This window comes from Typopeltis vanoorti, chromosome 21, assembly GCF_054136105.1.
Source record: "Typopeltis vanoorti isolate ZY-2024b chromosome 21, IOZ_Tvanoo_1.0, whole genome shotgun sequence".
Lineage (NCBI taxonomy): Eukaryota > Metazoa > Arthropoda > Arachnida > Uropygi > Thelyphonidae > Typopeltis > Typopeltis vanoorti.
In genome coordinates, this window is record NC_143569.1 from 44981427 (window position 1) to 44998202 (window position 16776).

The 16776-nt window shown below is 34.7% G+C and overlaps 1 protein-coding gene across 1 annotated transcript in view; it reads right to left on the minus strand.

Moving 5' to 3' along the window:
- Window positions 1-16776, minus strand: part of LOC150094815 (G protein-coupled receptor GRL101-like) — a 149867-nt gene that overhangs the window by 53631 nt on the left and 79460 nt on the right. Inside the window, exons 9-11 of the mRNA XM_090411668.1 lie at window positions 13304-13420; window positions 12227-12358; window positions 2408-2588 (exon numbers count right to left, since the gene is read on the minus strand). Coding sequence (XP_090267794.1) covers window positions 2408-2588; window positions 12227-12358; window positions 13304-13420 — 430 coding nt within the window. The remainder of the gene's footprint in view (window positions 1-2407; window positions 2589-12226; window positions 12359-13303; window positions 13421-16776) is intronic.

Here is a 16776-nt window from a genome sequence, read left to right on the forward strand (position 1 = left end):
TTTTTCCGAATGTCAGAAAATAAATGGAGTTTAAACTTTCTATTTACTTTACTTTTTATTATTCTGTTCTTTTTCAAATAAACTACAGTATAATGTTTAATGATAATAGTAAATGCAATTTTATGTTTATCGCTTGTAATACTAAAATGGAAAAATGCTATCGAACCAGACAAGTGATTTCTCTTCGCTAATGTAACTAATTTCTAATTCAGTGGTACAGCATTACAGTAATCTTTAAAAATCGGGAAACGAATATCGTTTCCAATAGAAAATGGTAAAAGCATGAAGGATTGTAAATCTTGTAAGGTAAAAATCAAATTTACGTACATTTGACTTCTCCATTTTAAACCTCGTTTCTGGTTTCTCTATTAAAGACAAAATCGTACACGCACTTTTATTAGCTAGGGAGCACTTCGTTTTTTAGGGAGCTCATATAAACGTTTTACCGATGCTCTTTTGCATCTTCTTTCTGTTGGCAAGAAGCCAAATTTCTTGAAATATATTAAACTGCATACTAACAGTCGGTGGAAACTAACTTACAGTGAAACGTTTTGAATTAATCCAATACTTCTATAATGAACTATCTTCTCTTCTCTTCAGTTCTTAAGTATTCTGCAATTGAGAAGGTTCTTCTCTTAGTAGCAAAGACTTTACTTCCACTATTTTCTGTTCTGAGCATTCTCTTTCAAGGTTGTGTACCTGTCTTGATCTAGCATTGTTTTCCTTACTCTTCCGCGGGGTCATTTCCGTCTATTGTTCCTTCGATGGCATCTCTGATGATTCCATTTCCTCTCCGAATGTCAGATCCAGTGTCCCTTTCTTCTTTTTATCCTCCTTAGCAGACTTATTTCTTCTTCTACTCTTTTTAAGGCCTCTTCATTAGTTATTTTATCTATCCATTAGATTTTTCCATCCTTCTCCAAAATCTTAATTTCTTCTTTCTTCAATGTCCAAGTTTCAGCTGCAGAGAGGGCAACGCTCCACATATAACATCTTATTAGTGTCTTTGCTTTAGGTTTCTGTCCATTTTACTTCTGAGTAAATCCCAATTTCTACTAAAGGCATCTCTTCCCATCGCTATTCTTGCTTTTATGTCACTTTTACATCTTCCATCACTTATCATATTTCCTAGATATTTAAATGTCTTTGATTCAGTTTTTCTTCATTTATTCTAATATCCATATTTGCCTCTTTCCTTTACTATTTTCATTACCTTTGTTTTTCTTATGTTAATTTTCATTCCATAATTGATACAGGATTCCAGTAATCTGTTCAACAGATGTTGTAGTCCTGTTTCGGTGTTTGATAGTAATGCCTTGTCATCTGTTTATCTTATTGCAAATATATGTCTTCCTCCAATCTCAATCTTTATTCCTTCTCCCGAATTTTCCACTGCTTCTTTTAACATTGCTTCGGAACACATGTTAAACAAAATTGGTGACAGAGAACAGCCTTGTCTTGCTCTTCGTCCAATGATACCTGGTTCTGTTATACCATATATGTCTCTAACCATGGCAGTTTGTCCCATATATAGTGAAATAATTAGCCTTCTGTCTTTCCAATCTATACCAATCTTTTCCATTACTTCCACCATCTTATCCCATTTTACAAATTCAAAAGCTTTTTCAAAATCTATATAACTTTATTCACTTCCAGACTTATTTCACTATGAACTATATCGAATAAAAAATAAATTTAGAGAAAATAATTTTGTTTCATAACAACCGTCGCATTTTTAAGCGGTTAGAAAATAGCGAAGCACTTTTTGTTTGGAAAATAGAAACTTGATATTAGTATGAAACTGTTCTTGTTTTTATTTTCACAAAGTACCAAATATTCGAACCATCAATTTAATCCGGAGAGGGGATAACAATGCTTTTCACTAACTTCAGAAAGCTCTATTTAACATAATTTAGTAGAGAAACAAAATTAAAAGAAACCACAGACTAATCTCATGAGCTACGTAAACAACGCAGATAAATAAAGCCTTTGATGCGAGAACTAATTCTTGTACAAAAAAAGGGACTTGGTTATATTTTTATGAAAGATTATGGAAAGAAAAAAAAGGGGGGTGAGGAAAACGTCTGATGTCTTTTCAAAAAACTGGAGATTTTAATCCTTAGGAGGAAAACTGGATGAAACTGTAGGAAAAATGTTTATATACAATTATATTCGTTATACTAAAATCTCTATAAACTCAAACTTAGTTCATACAAATATAAATTCATTTATTATATTGACACATAAAATTATATAATATTAAAATTAAGAAAATATAAGTTTAACTTATTAAATAATCAATGAATTATTTTTATTAAAGCTAATAACATTAAAATGAAAATAAGTATCAACTTTAATAGTAATATTAATACAACAAAGTTAATAATGCCATCATGGGATAATGTACAGGTCAGTCATTTTAAAAGAACAAGTTGCCAAATAAAAGTGATGTACATGAGGTCTCGAACCATACAAACGCGATATCGCAGATTCGATGCCATCCGGTAGAAGTTCCAGACCCACACCGGTGCAGTCAATGGTGATATCGATACATATACAGCGTTCTTCTGCTGTTGAGCACTGGAAAGCTGCAGGCGAAAAGAAAAATTATGTTTTTATTATGTATTTCTTTTGAGGTAATTTATTATTACATTAAAAAATGAGGAATAAGTTAAATTATGGCCTAACTGCCAACAACACATAGCTTAATAATTAATTCATGATTAACTTATTGCTTACTAATTAGTACATTACCAAAGTATAACGCTGAAATTATTTAATTTGACATTAGTAAGATAACTAAAATATAATATTATGGATGCATCCATATTTTATAGCAAAATATAGAAAAAGAGAAGACTTAACTTTCAAACTTTACCAGAGAGTTTATCTTTGGCATTCAAACGCCGGCCGGATGTTATATTCTCATAGGTACTCATAAAAAGAAACTTAAATATTTTGAAATTTATCCTTTTAAAATTTTAAGTTTTTTATATCGGGCTATAAAATATAGATGGATCTATAACATTCTAAATTGTAATGATGCATTTGTTTATGACTTTATGGCATAAGCATTGAATTTAAACAGTTTATAAGTTACACCCTAATCATATATTCTCTATATTCTCTATGAACAGTTTGAAGAATCCCCGTGTGGTTGACAAAGACAGATCCCTTCCCTCAATATTCTCTGACCAGGGCCTTGCTCACACAGATTGCTCACACAGATGTAGACAAAGCAGAAGTTATAGCATACAACTTACAGGAGCAATGCAGGCCTTCGTATGGAAACCTTGACTTTAACCACATATATAAGATTCACAGCAAGGTCAGACACTCACTCAAACTTCCTATCACCAGAACTGACCATATTGCACCAACATCACCTGCTGAGATATATGACATTATTAAAAAATTAAAGAACAAAAAAGCTCCTGGGCCAGACGGCATTACTAATCGGGTGATTAAACTTCTGCCCCGAAAAGCAGTAGTGCACCTGACCAGTATAATAAATGCAGTTTTAAGATTTCACTATTTTCCTTCCACCTGGAAACTAGCTTACGTAATTCCTATACATAAGCCAGGCAAAGACCCACACCTACCGCAAAATTATCGTCCAATCAGTCTCATCTCAAATCTGGGTAAGGTTGCAGAGAAGGTCATCTTCTTACGACTCCAAACCTCAGTAAATGACCTAAACATTATCCCTAAAGAACAGTTTGGTTTTAGGCAACACCATTGCACTAACCAGCAAATCCACAGAATTGTCGAATACATCACCACCAGCTACAACTGGAGCCAGTGCACAGGCGCTATTTTCCTAGACTTATCCAAAGCATTTGACAAAATCTGGCATTTTGGACTCCTGCACAAACTTATCTCAGCCGGTACCTCACTAAAATTGGTTCATTTAATCCATTCATATCTTCAGAATAGATCAATGCAAGTAAAAATCAACGGTTCTACATCCTCCAGCACCACATCTTTGCTGGAGTGCCTCAGGGATCTCTACTGGCTCCATTGCTGTTTTCTATATACATGTCAGACATCCCGCACAATCCGATGACTTCCATTTTGCCCCTGTATGCGGACGATACGGCAATATTAACTAGATCACTCAGACCCCCATTTCATTAGAAAGCTTCAAGAAAATATTCTAAAGCTGGAGGGTTGGTTCTCTAAGTGGAGATTGGAAGTCAACCCCCAGAAAAGCTCAGCCGTTCTTTTCTCAAAACGGCCAATGTCTCCCATAGGAGATGTGTTACTATTCAATACTAAAATTCCCTGGCAGACAGAAACAAATTACCTGGGTGTAATTCTCGACAAAAAGCTATCTTTCAACCAACACATCAAGTCTACGTGCGCAAAGGCACCTAAAGCCATAGTTCAGCTCTATCCGATAATTAATAGAAATAGCAAGCTCAGCAACAGAATCAAATTGCAACTATACCAGATGACGATTCGTCCTATAATCACCTATGCCTCTCCGTCCTGGAGCCCCACCTCTAATGCTAAAATTATCAAAATACAGCGAGTGCAGAACAAGTACTTGAGAATGATTCTGAACGCCCCGTGGTATGTTAGAAACAATCAACTCCACAGAGACACAAATATTCCCTATATTTTCTATTTTCTAAAGTCCTTGGCAACCAAGTTTTTCCTAAAGACGTCCACACATCCCAACGATTTGGGTTCAGCAAGCTGCAGCATACGATCCAACGGACATATTCAAATATAGAAGACCAAAAGCTATATTAGCATCTCATAGCGATGCATAATCTCCATGCTGCCCATTCAGGGCGAGCAAACTGCTCATAAATTTTACCCTCACTGTAACCACAACAGATAGCGGGGAATATGAAAAGCATCTTGCTTCACCCCTAAATACATAAATATCAATTGTCAATTGTGTGGTTGCCGGGATAAGGATAGCACCAATGTAGCTAATGCAAGTCGTAAGAGGCGACTAAATTTGGTACCCAGGGAGGGTAATGGATGGCAATACTGCAGCCAATGAAGCTCTATCTGAGGCTCGGCTATTGCTGTTATCCTCTTGCCATGATCAGAGAGCTTTATAGCTCAATATAAGAGCTTTATAGCTCAATAACACCTTATCCTTACACTGTCCTCTACAGACAACGGGGAATATGAAAAGCAATCTTACTTCGCCCTTTTAAGCCAGTCCTTATAAGGACTATAAGAACAGCGTCACTTGGAAAAAGGACATCCAAGGTAACGAATGGCAATGCCAATGAAGTTTTAACTAAGGCTCGGCTATTGCCGTTACCCAGCCATGACTAGAGCTTTTTGCTCAATAGCACCTCCTCCACACAGATTTTCTTCATTCAGATGACGGGATAAAGAGTCAAGAACTCAGTCCATCGCCGAGTTCTTTTAAGAACAGCATCACTTGAAGATGATGTTGGGTGAATAATACCTTTTTTAGGGTAATGCTGTAGCCAATGAAGCTCTAACTGAGACTCGGCCATTGCTGCTACCCTCTTGCCATGATCAGAGATTTAATAGCTCAATAACACCTTATCCCTATACTGTCCTCTACAGATAACGGGGAAGATAAAAAGCGTTCTTGCTTCGCCCCTTTAAGCCAGTCCTTATAGGGACAGCATCACTTCCACTAATCCAATGGAAATAACCAAAATCATAAAATATCTATACAACAAAAAAGCTTCAGATCTAGATGGAATTACAACCAGAATCATCAAACTACTTCCTCGAAAGGATATTGTGCGCCTGGTTAACATAACCAATGCAATACTAAGAATACAACACTTCTCCACTGCATGGAAAGCAGCCGACATCGTACCAATAAAAAAGCCAGGAAACAATCCACAACTTCCGCAAAGCTGCTGTCCCACCAGCCTGCTATCCAACCTAGGAAAGATTGCTGAAAAAATCATCCTCTCAAGACTACAAGAAAAATCAGACAAATTAGGAATAATACCAAACGAACAATTTGGCTTCCGCCGTGTACACAACACGACGCGACAAATACACCGACTAGTGGAACACATCACACAGGGATACAACTAAAACCTGCACACAGCTGCGCTCTTTCTGGATGTTGCCAAGGCTTTTGACAAGGTATGGCATCAAGACCTACTCTGCAAATCCATAAAGGCTAACATACCAACAAACCTCATCCGGCTAATAAACGCATACCTCACCGACAGATCCATGCAGATAAAAATAAATGGCACCATCTTAACTAGGCACAAAATCTTGGCAGGAGTACCACAGGGATCCCTGTTGGTTTCCCCTACTTTTCACAGTCTACGTGGCCGACATCCCACAAAATCCGAGGACTACCATCACAGCCCTATACGCGGATGACACACACACACCTGGCGATCAGTTGTTTCCAGGACACCATCACAAAGCTAGAGAAATGGTTCTCGAACTGGAGGATAAAGTAAACCGCCACAAAAGCTCAGCTATACTATTCAGCAGACACAAAACTTTTTCCGAGGAGTTGACTGCATGAGACAGTCAACTCCTCGGAAAAAAGATTCCATGGCAGACAGAAACCAAATACCTTGGAGTTCATCTAAACAGCCACATTAAGATCATAGGCACAAAGACATCCAGAGTCATAGCCCAACTGCACCCCCGAACAACCGCAACAGCAAACTGGATACACGCAACAAGCTGGTACTATATCAGATGGTAATACCACCAGTAGTCACATATGCATCCCCAATCATGGAGCCACACATCCAAATCTAACATCTTGAAACTGCAGAGGATACAAAACAAGTGCCTACGGATGATCCTGGACTCCCTATGGTTCATCGGAAACATGCAGATCCGCAGAGAAACCGGAACTCCAGACATCCATTCCCTCCTTCACGACCATGCGGAAAAGATCTTCAGCAAGGCACACTCTCATTCGAACCCACTAATTAGACAAGCTTCCAGATATAAGAGAACACCTTCCCCAGAGACTCGAAATGCTCTCTCATGGCAAAATCCCCGAAATCAAAACTCCCCTCACCGGGAGCAAAATTTTGAAAGAAACCTAAGAGATCGAAACTCATCCCATTTTATCACATGCATGGGTTGCAGTGACGCTATTCTTGGCACGGCACACACGGGGATCCATCCCTAATAAACAATACAACAACAACAACGTCACCAGCTTGCTGGGTGAAGCATAAAATGCTTTTGTTTTCCCCTTTGTCTGTGTCGAGAAGCTTGATTGGTGTGTGTGTGTGTGTGTGTGTGTGGAGGGGAGGGAGTTGTGAGCCTTATGCTCGCACATTGTGAACTATGGGATTACCTCTCTTCTGCTGAGAGCAGGATTGCCTTGGGTCTTTTATGTTTGTGATAGTCATGTTCACTTATATCTGGAAGCTTGTCTGCTCAGTGGTAGGGGGGGCCTGTCACTGAGTGGAATCAACACTGAGTTGGACGATCTCTCGGCCACTATTGAGTGGTCTAGGGATCGTTCTAATTTTTAGAGAAGGCTTTACTTACATATCAGTCCCACTGTATCCCCATGTCGTACGAGGAGACTTAAATGGGTACCCAGGGAGGGTAATAGATGGCAACGCTGCAGCCAATGAAGTTTTAACTGAAGCTCGGCTATTGCTGTTACCCTCCTGCCATGATCAGAGCTTATAGCTCAATAACACCCCATCCATACGTTTTCTTCTACAGATAAAGGAGAACATGAAAAGCATGCTTGCTTCACCCATCTAGCCAAAAAAAAAAAAGAGTTTATTGGAGATATCAATTCGCTTACTGTTCAGAATATCTTATGGTCATGTCTATTTTCTCCGACCTTTTTATCCACGAAGCAGTGTGCTGGCGTCATTTTGCGTAAGACTTAAAAGGAAGATATTTCAATTAGCTGAAGTTAATTCATTAAAAAATGAACGTCCAGAAGTTTTTGGTTTATTAATCTTTAAAAGTGTTTCTAATGACGAATTAATTTTTGCTCGTAATGGAAATATTTCACTTCAACCTAAACAAGAATCCTATTTCGAACTGTGACAAAAGAAGAATGCAGAAACGAGTCGTCGAAGTCGTTAAACAATTAGAGGAAAATGGAAAGGAGTTATTGCTAAACGACTCTGCAGTCTACTTCACGATCATTTGTTTCTGGTTTTTCTTCATGGTTCAGCGCTTTTGTAATAGTCTCAGAAATCCTGTCTTGTTTCTAAATTTACTTGTATCGTCTCATTTAAGAATGATAATCATTAATAAGAAGAAGGTAGTCAAAGGGTAACAGTGATTCCTATGAAATGCTAACTTTCAGGCAATATTGAAATATTTCGATATTTGTTTGCCCATGGACGTTTCCAGATTATATAAAGCAATCAATTTTAAAAATGCGAAAATTATATAAAGTTAATAAACAAAATCCTTATCCCATCCATGGTACTAATGTATTGTGGGTTTGAAAGGTTTTATAACCATCTGTGAGAGGAAATCACATACAAAAAAAAAAGAAAGAAAGAAAGAAAGAAAGAAAAGGAAAGGAATGAAAACAATTAGGTATAATTGTCAGTGGAGGTTCTATACATTGGTAAAACTATTACCAATCGTATGCGAGCAGTTTTCGGACAACATAAATGTTATCGGAAAATTGATGATAATAATAAAAAGATTTTATTTTGCAATAAAAAATACGTTCTTGAAGGTAGATTTGGAACTACTTGGATAATATACTAAATGTGTCATTTGATAAACAAACAGTAAGACTTATTTTAGTGTCTTCAGGTACGTTTTTAAAAAGATAAAATATTAATTATATTAAAATTTACAGAACTTGATATTATTATTTATAATACATATAAATAAAATATATATTTGTCTAATATTTATATATTTCGCATTTATATCAACTTACAACAATTTAGATTTGTAAGTGAAGTTGTAAATGCTGATGTTAGTAACAGACTAAGTACAATCCGTTTTGAAAATAAATGAAAAGGGAAGCACTTCGGCAGTTATTGCCTGTAGTTGATTAATGAAGCAAGCCAACAAGTAAAGTTTTCGTTTCTAGGTTTCCTTTGAGTTTTCATAGGACAATACTTCAAAAGGCAATCAGTCGCATTAACTATTGACTAGTATTGTGCAATCAGTTAAGAATCATTTATCATCCTTTATAATCATACTTACGACATCCTTCTTCATCACTCCAAGAATATAGACAGTCGACTTTCCCATCGCACACCAACGATTTGTGGATGCAGTGACTATCGGTACACTTCACTTGATTGTGTTGGCAAGTCCAAGATTCTAAGAAAGTTAACAACAGAAAAATGTTAGTTGTATCCTTGGAAGTCTGATTTATTATCTAATTTAAAAGCCTGCATGTGTGAGTTACCTTAGCGGGAACCCATATTGGATATCAATATAATAATACAAAGTGGAGAAAAGGTATGCAAGGCGGTCAGGAGTCACCACTTAGAACGATAAAATAGTTTTCTAACGATTTAAGTTGGGGATGAAAAACTGTTATTTTCTATAGTATAGTAGCCATAACTGATGGGGCAATTGGGACCAGTTTCCCAATTTTTTCCTAATAATGCAAGTTTAATGTTTATTTTATTTTGTCCCTGTCTGACAATGAACATTTGCGTACACCCCATTATGACAATGAGAAGATTGTAGGTCCAAAATATTTATAACCGAAAATACTTAAGAACATGAAAAGTTATTTGTTTGTGTCTTGTCAGTGTTTACATATAATCCAAGTATTGCGCATATGAATATTATAATCTCCAGATTTTGAAGCCAACTTTTGCGCGACATCTATGGTCAAACAAGCGTGTATGTTTATATTTAAAGTTTTGTTTGAAATTACTTTATTTCCTCGGTTTTGTATGCATCACTATAACTATTTACTATACTATTATAGGGAATTTCTATTATTTTCTTTCTTCACGTTCTTTTTTAAACTTTATTCAGAGTGAAATCCATTTAACCCATTTTGCTACTAATCTAAAATGAGATAAGTATTTCAAAGCCGGATGGCTATTTATTATACCGACTTGATTAGTCAGTGGTTATAATTTCTGCCTGCTCTACACTTAAAAGATTTCAGATTCGAATCTTACTGTGGATGTCTTTAGATGGCAGATGAATTTCAGTAACCGAAGTGAGACTAGCAGTGTTTATTAGATGTTTGAAGTAGCTATGAAAGCTCCATGTTTGGTCTTTAGAGCAACTTCTCCGTTTACGACATTTTTATGTGAAGCCCAGGTTACGGTTTTATGTGAGACTTCCATTTAAAAGTGACCCTATGCAGTGTGCAAACAATTTGTGGCATCATCAAGAAATCAATCAAGTATATATAATGCTTCAGTCAGTTTCATGTACGATGCAGAAAGACAACAATCTCAGTCACAGTAAAGGATTAGTAAGATAGGTACAGATAGTCACCTACAGATAAGTACAGATAGTCACCTACTTTGAAAATACCCATAATTAAATACATTTGTTGAATTTTAAAATAAAAATCAAAGAAACACACAACAGACAGAGAACATTTTTAAAACTTAACTCTCGGCTGTTGATTTTCATGCAAATTAAAAAAAAACCTAAAACTTTAAATGTCGGTAGATGTGCACATGATGTAGATTGCTTGCAGAAAATGAAGATGATCTCCAAAAACAATTATTTAAACTCCGACATATATGCAGCAGTTTAATATGCAAATATCAACAGAGAAATCAAAAACAATGGCAATTGCAAAAGAACCAAACAGATGTAAATTAGAACTAAACGGAAAATTACCGGAACAGGTAATGAAACTTAAATACCTAGGAATATTTGTGAACAGTGAAAACATAATACAGGATGAAGTAAAAGAACATTCCATGGAGGCTAATAAATTATCAGGATGTCTAAATTGAATAATATGGAAAAATAAAGATGCAACAAAAGAAACAAAGTAGGCCGACCAACATTGACGTATGGATGTGAAACAAGAATATGAAAATACAGGATATAAATAAAACATGTGAAATGAAAACATTAGGAAAAATAGTGAACAAAAAATGTGACAGAATAAAAAATGAAAAGATTTATGAAGAATGTCAATTACTGCTCATAAATGCATGGATAAAAAAGAGAGCAGATTGGAATGGAATCAACGTGTTTAATGTGGACCCCAAAAGAATAGTTAACCTGTCTAGAGACTGGAAACTAAATACGAAAAGACCAGTTGGTAGGCCAAATAAGCAAATAGACAGTCTGCCTACATTGAAGTGCTGAAGGCGCAACAAGCTGAAGCTAAAAGAAAGAAGAAAAAGAAGTTTACTGAAAAATACGTGGATAACAAATGTAGAAGAAATCCGTTATGAGTGAAACTAATTCTATGTGGCCACGCATTTCATATTTTTATATGCAATCATTTCCTGCACAATATCTTTGACGTATAGTCCATGATGCTAAATGAAAAAAAAAAGCAGTACTAAATATCTGACAGTATGTGTTCGGTTATCCAGATATAACTAATTAACTTTAGTGTCTCCAATTAGGCTTTCGTTACACTGGAATTGATTGCGATGTTACTTTAAAACTTTCATAGAAGTCAGGAATAATTAAGGGTCTCCATTGCGCATTCAGAAGAAGCGGCACAAGCCTTTTCGTTAGAAAAAGTTTGACTCGAATATGTCTAAGACTTAAGAGACTTTAATAACAGCTGAAGAAGATGTCCGTCTCTATTTTCATGGCAGTAACAAGTTTTTCTCTCCGGGAAAATTGGGTTATCTGTCAGCACATAACCCAACCGATAATGCATACAGTTGCCTAATAGCTTTAATACGTATTTCAATATGGGACCAAAACGTAATAACTATCTAGACAGGAGTTTGAGAGTATATGAAACAATCGCAGCTGTTCAGCACATCCCCCCCATCCCCCTGTAAAACTGTAGAAGAAGACGATATTGATTCTGTACTAAAACAGGATTTTGTTTCCCATCTTCGTTTCTGTATTAGACTCAACGGCTTACGGTCAAGTATCTTGACTTCTTATAAATCTAATACTGGTTGGTCATGATGGGGACGTTAACCTGTCCACAATGTCTGTTGAAAATCCATGGTGAAGTTTTTCTTGTGTTCTAAATAGAATTTGGACTAAGCTCTTTCCAAACAATTCATAGGACACCTCCATCTTTTGTTTCTTTTAATAGGGGAAACGTTTACTTTAATTTTATAAAAGTAAAATTATAAATAAATAAAACTTTACTTACCACAATCTTTTAAGTTGGATTTATCTGCGCATCCTCCCCTTCCTCCATCGTAATAGCAACGAGCAGAATTTGGCACACATTGTCCATTCGAACACTTGAAGCTATCTTCAGAACACAGACCAGTAGTATTTCCTAATGATAATAATAATAATAATGATAAAGGTTAAATTAATCATTTCGCCTCCTGAAATGATTACAACTTACTTTAGCAACAAATCTTAACTCCCTCATAACTGAAATTTTAATTTATCACATTTATTTTCAATTATTTCAGAATTTCTTGTTAAAATTACACACAGTACACTGGAAAATTCTAGAGAAATTTCCTGACTGTATCAGTAAATTGTAATAATTTAATAATTAATAGTCTTTATTATTTATCATTAGGATCATAATCACTTTTTAATTTTCTGTTATCATTAACTATGTTAGCCAATTAATAATCACTGTATTCAATTGTATATTATGAGTTTAACTTATAGTATTTTAGCGTATAATTGCAATAAAATTTAATCTAATACTTTCCGATCCCATTTTCATTAATCATTAACAGTCCTTATAAGGACTGGCTTAAAGGGGCGAAGCAATAATGCTTTTCATATTCCCCGTTATCTGTAGAGGACAGTGTAGGGATAAGGTGTTATTGAGCTATTAAAGCTCTGATCATGACAGGAGAGTAACAACAATAGCCGAGCTTCAGTTAGGGATTCGTTGGCTACACCATTGCCATCCATTACCCTCCAAGGATAACTTCATCACAGGTTGGAGGGATCGGCCGTGAGATGCGGTAATTCTTCATCATTAACATTAGCAAAAATTCATCTAAAATATCTAATTTATATAAAAAATGTTTTCGTTTATTTAAATTTATAGGCAGTGTTTAAGAAATTCAAAACAGATTTCATTTATATTTTTAAACTGAACGTTAAAATTTATTCACAGTCATTTTTTATAATAAAATTACATTTATATGTAAACTGTATTAAGTATTAGAGAGAGAGATATCATTATAAATGAGCAAATATTTAAATATCAGTGAAGGTCTATGAAAGACCTCATTTTCGAAGTATAACTTACCACAAGACTGTTCATCAGAACTATCCAGACAGTCTGGTCTGAAGTCACACCACCAATTTTCTAGTATGCATTGACCATTTTCACATTTTCTGTAGCCGTCTGAGCATTCGTGTTCACCTGTAGAGTAATAAAACATCAAATTCCTGTCTTGCTAGATCTCAATGTCATAGCAAATATCAGCGTGGTAGTCACAGACTCTCCATTAAGAGAAAAAATGTTACTTACTGCATGCCATTTCGTCGCTCTTATCCCTGCAGTGAAAATACCCGTCACATCTATTTTCCAGAGGAACACATTGGCCATTCCTGCACCGGAAGTCGTTCTCGAAACACTGAGCTATGTCTGCAACGAGCGAAGGATTTCAAGCATGTAAAGTATTTTAAGCAGAAGGGATGTTATTACTGTAGCATTAACAAAATGAAGTGCAATAACAACACATATACTGTGTTGTAATTTTATAAATATAAGTAAAATAATATATATATATATATATATATATATATATATATATAATATATATATTATATTATATAATATATAATATATATAATATATAATGTTATGCAATATTTCTGTTTTTATTTTATTTTGTTTTGGTGATTTTAAAATTGTGTTTGCCTGAATCTCCGTTACTGCACCATTCATGAAATTATCAGACCTAGCGGGAGCTTCAAACATAAGAGATAAACTCGGCCTAAGTAAGAAATAATATTGATATAAAATGAGTTGATGGTTGGTTTCACTAAATTCTATATTTAAGTAATCAACCAGCAACTTATTACTTGTTTAAGAACAGAGTTAAAACAAGATGGCGGATCAAAAATAAGGAAGCACGATCCAACATATATATACTAGGGGGGGCTCCGCCCCCCTGATACCTACGGTTCCCCACTAAGTTCCGGACTGGTAGTCCGGTTCTCCTTGAATTCTGATGACTCGAAAGGGGTCCCCCCTGCGCCTATGGCGCCGACACCCCGAATTCTGGACTGGTAGACCGGTTTTCCTTGAATTCTGATGACTCGAATTTTGAAGACTTGACACTCAGGGTAGCCCCTGAGTTTCAAAACGTATCAAATAACTTGACAAAAACGTGACACAAAAACGTTAGAAAAAAAGGCTTATAATTTTATATTATAGAGTATATATATATATATATATATATATATATATAAGTTTAATTACTCTAGAAACAATCGGTATATATGTGTTTATGTAAAGTATATATATATATATATATATATATATATATATAATTTTTTAACTTGGGGATACAGTATATTAGGGTTACCATACAATTTTATAAGCTTGGTTATTAAACTCCTAATCCCAAGTATGCAAACAATTAAGTTTGCGCCTGAAACATAGTTCAAGTCTAAAGATGATACAACACCAAGGCAACTCATTGCAAAGTTGAGTAAAGCTCTGATCACTATTCTTAGTATTTTCCCATAATGTGAAGCACATCTCCCTAAAAGATGTATACTGCAATACATTATGGGTGGGTCACTACCCAGACCGGTTTCAACCTTTTTTGAGGTCTTCTCAGTGAGTAGCTAGACCCTAAATACCAAGGTTATAGTAATACAGAGCCTTATCAACTTTACCTATAGAAGTTGCTGCAAGGTGTTTTTATTTTTAATAAGAATCTCTGGAGGAGATATAGATGTAATTAAAGAATAGAGATCAGATCTTTACCCACCTTTACAATGAGTTGCCCTGGTGTTGTACCATCTTTAGACTTGAACTATGTTTCAGGCGCAAACTTAATTGTTTGCATACTTGGGATTAGGAGTTTAATAACCAAGCTTATAAAATTACTCGGTAACCCTAATATATATATTATATATATATATCATTACAATTTCTATTGTAATTTATAATAGAAACAAATATATAATATCTTTTCTATATATTTATTAAATAACTATATATGAGATAATATCCTTAAATTTTTTATATTTTCCATAAAAATAATGTAAACTAAGCATAATATCCATGAAAGTTTTAATTAATAATAAAAATGCTATAATAATTACAGAATATAATTATAATCAGAAATGCAAAATTACTCTAGTAACAATGAATATATACGTGTGTATGTAAAAAAAATTATGTATAATTATAAATTAAAATAGAAACAACAATTATATAATATAATTTCTATATATTATATATAGAAATAATATATTTTTATTATATAATTTCTAATAATATAATAATAATATATTTCTAATAATATAATTTCTATAAATAACAAGGAAAAATATAACACCCTTAATATTTTTCTATTTTCTATAAAAATAATGTAAACTAAATAGAGCACCAAAGAACTGTTTCTATAATTAATAATAAAAAGTCCATAATAAAAAAAAAAAAAAAAAAAAAAAAAAAAAAAAAACTAGGGTAGGACCACCATACCCTTGGAGGGTAATGGATGGCAATGCTGTAGCTAATGAAGTTCTAACTGAGGCTCGGCTATTGCTGTTACCCTCCTGCCATGATCAGAGCTTTAACAGCCAATAACACCTTATCCCTACACTGTCCTCTACAGATAACGGGGAAGATGAAAAGCATTCTTGCTTCGCCCCTTTAAGCCAGTCCTTATAAGGACTATAAGGAGATTATTCCTTATATAATTATGGAAATATGGAATTAATCGACCGTGAGATGCGGTGATTAATACCCATGGAGGGTAATGGATGGCAATGCTGTAGCCAATAAAGTTCTAAATGAGGCTCGGATAAGGATAAAATTATAATTATAACCAGAAATATAATAATATAATAACTGAAAATATAAACTATAATTATCATACGTATAAGGCCACTGAAATTAATTATAATAACTAACAGAATTTTTATATAAATAAACAAAACATAAAATTTGTGAATACTTAAAAGAGGGCTACATAAAATATGTATATTAGTAGAATTTTAATATAGTATATATAATTAGCTTATGACCCTTGGAGGGTAATGGATCGCAATGCTGTAGCCAATGAAGTTCTATCTAGAAGTTACTCCACAGGCCAATGATGAGATACGTATATATAATTATATAATTACAGATCCTCTATAGCTCAGTCAGTATAGACGAAGACGTTTGGTTGGAAAGACCATGGTTTGATTCCGTCAGTGACATGATGAATCTTTACCTGGTCTCTTTCGACGAAAGGTGACTCACACGGATGTAGGGTTTTTCTTTTACCCGGAAACTCGGGTTTTTCGTCCTCTAGAACAAGCAAACCGGTCCGATGAACACACACACATCTACAGACATAGGACACACCGAGAGGCATAGGACTAACCAACTTATCTTCGATACGATGGATGTTAAGTGAATAGAAGATCTCGACACCGCAAAGTAAAACAGAAGGAAAGGAATAAGAAATATATAAATTACAAATACAAATTGTAAAACATGAAAAATTTAATTCCGTGAAAAACATGGAATCGATCAGGAACTGGACATTA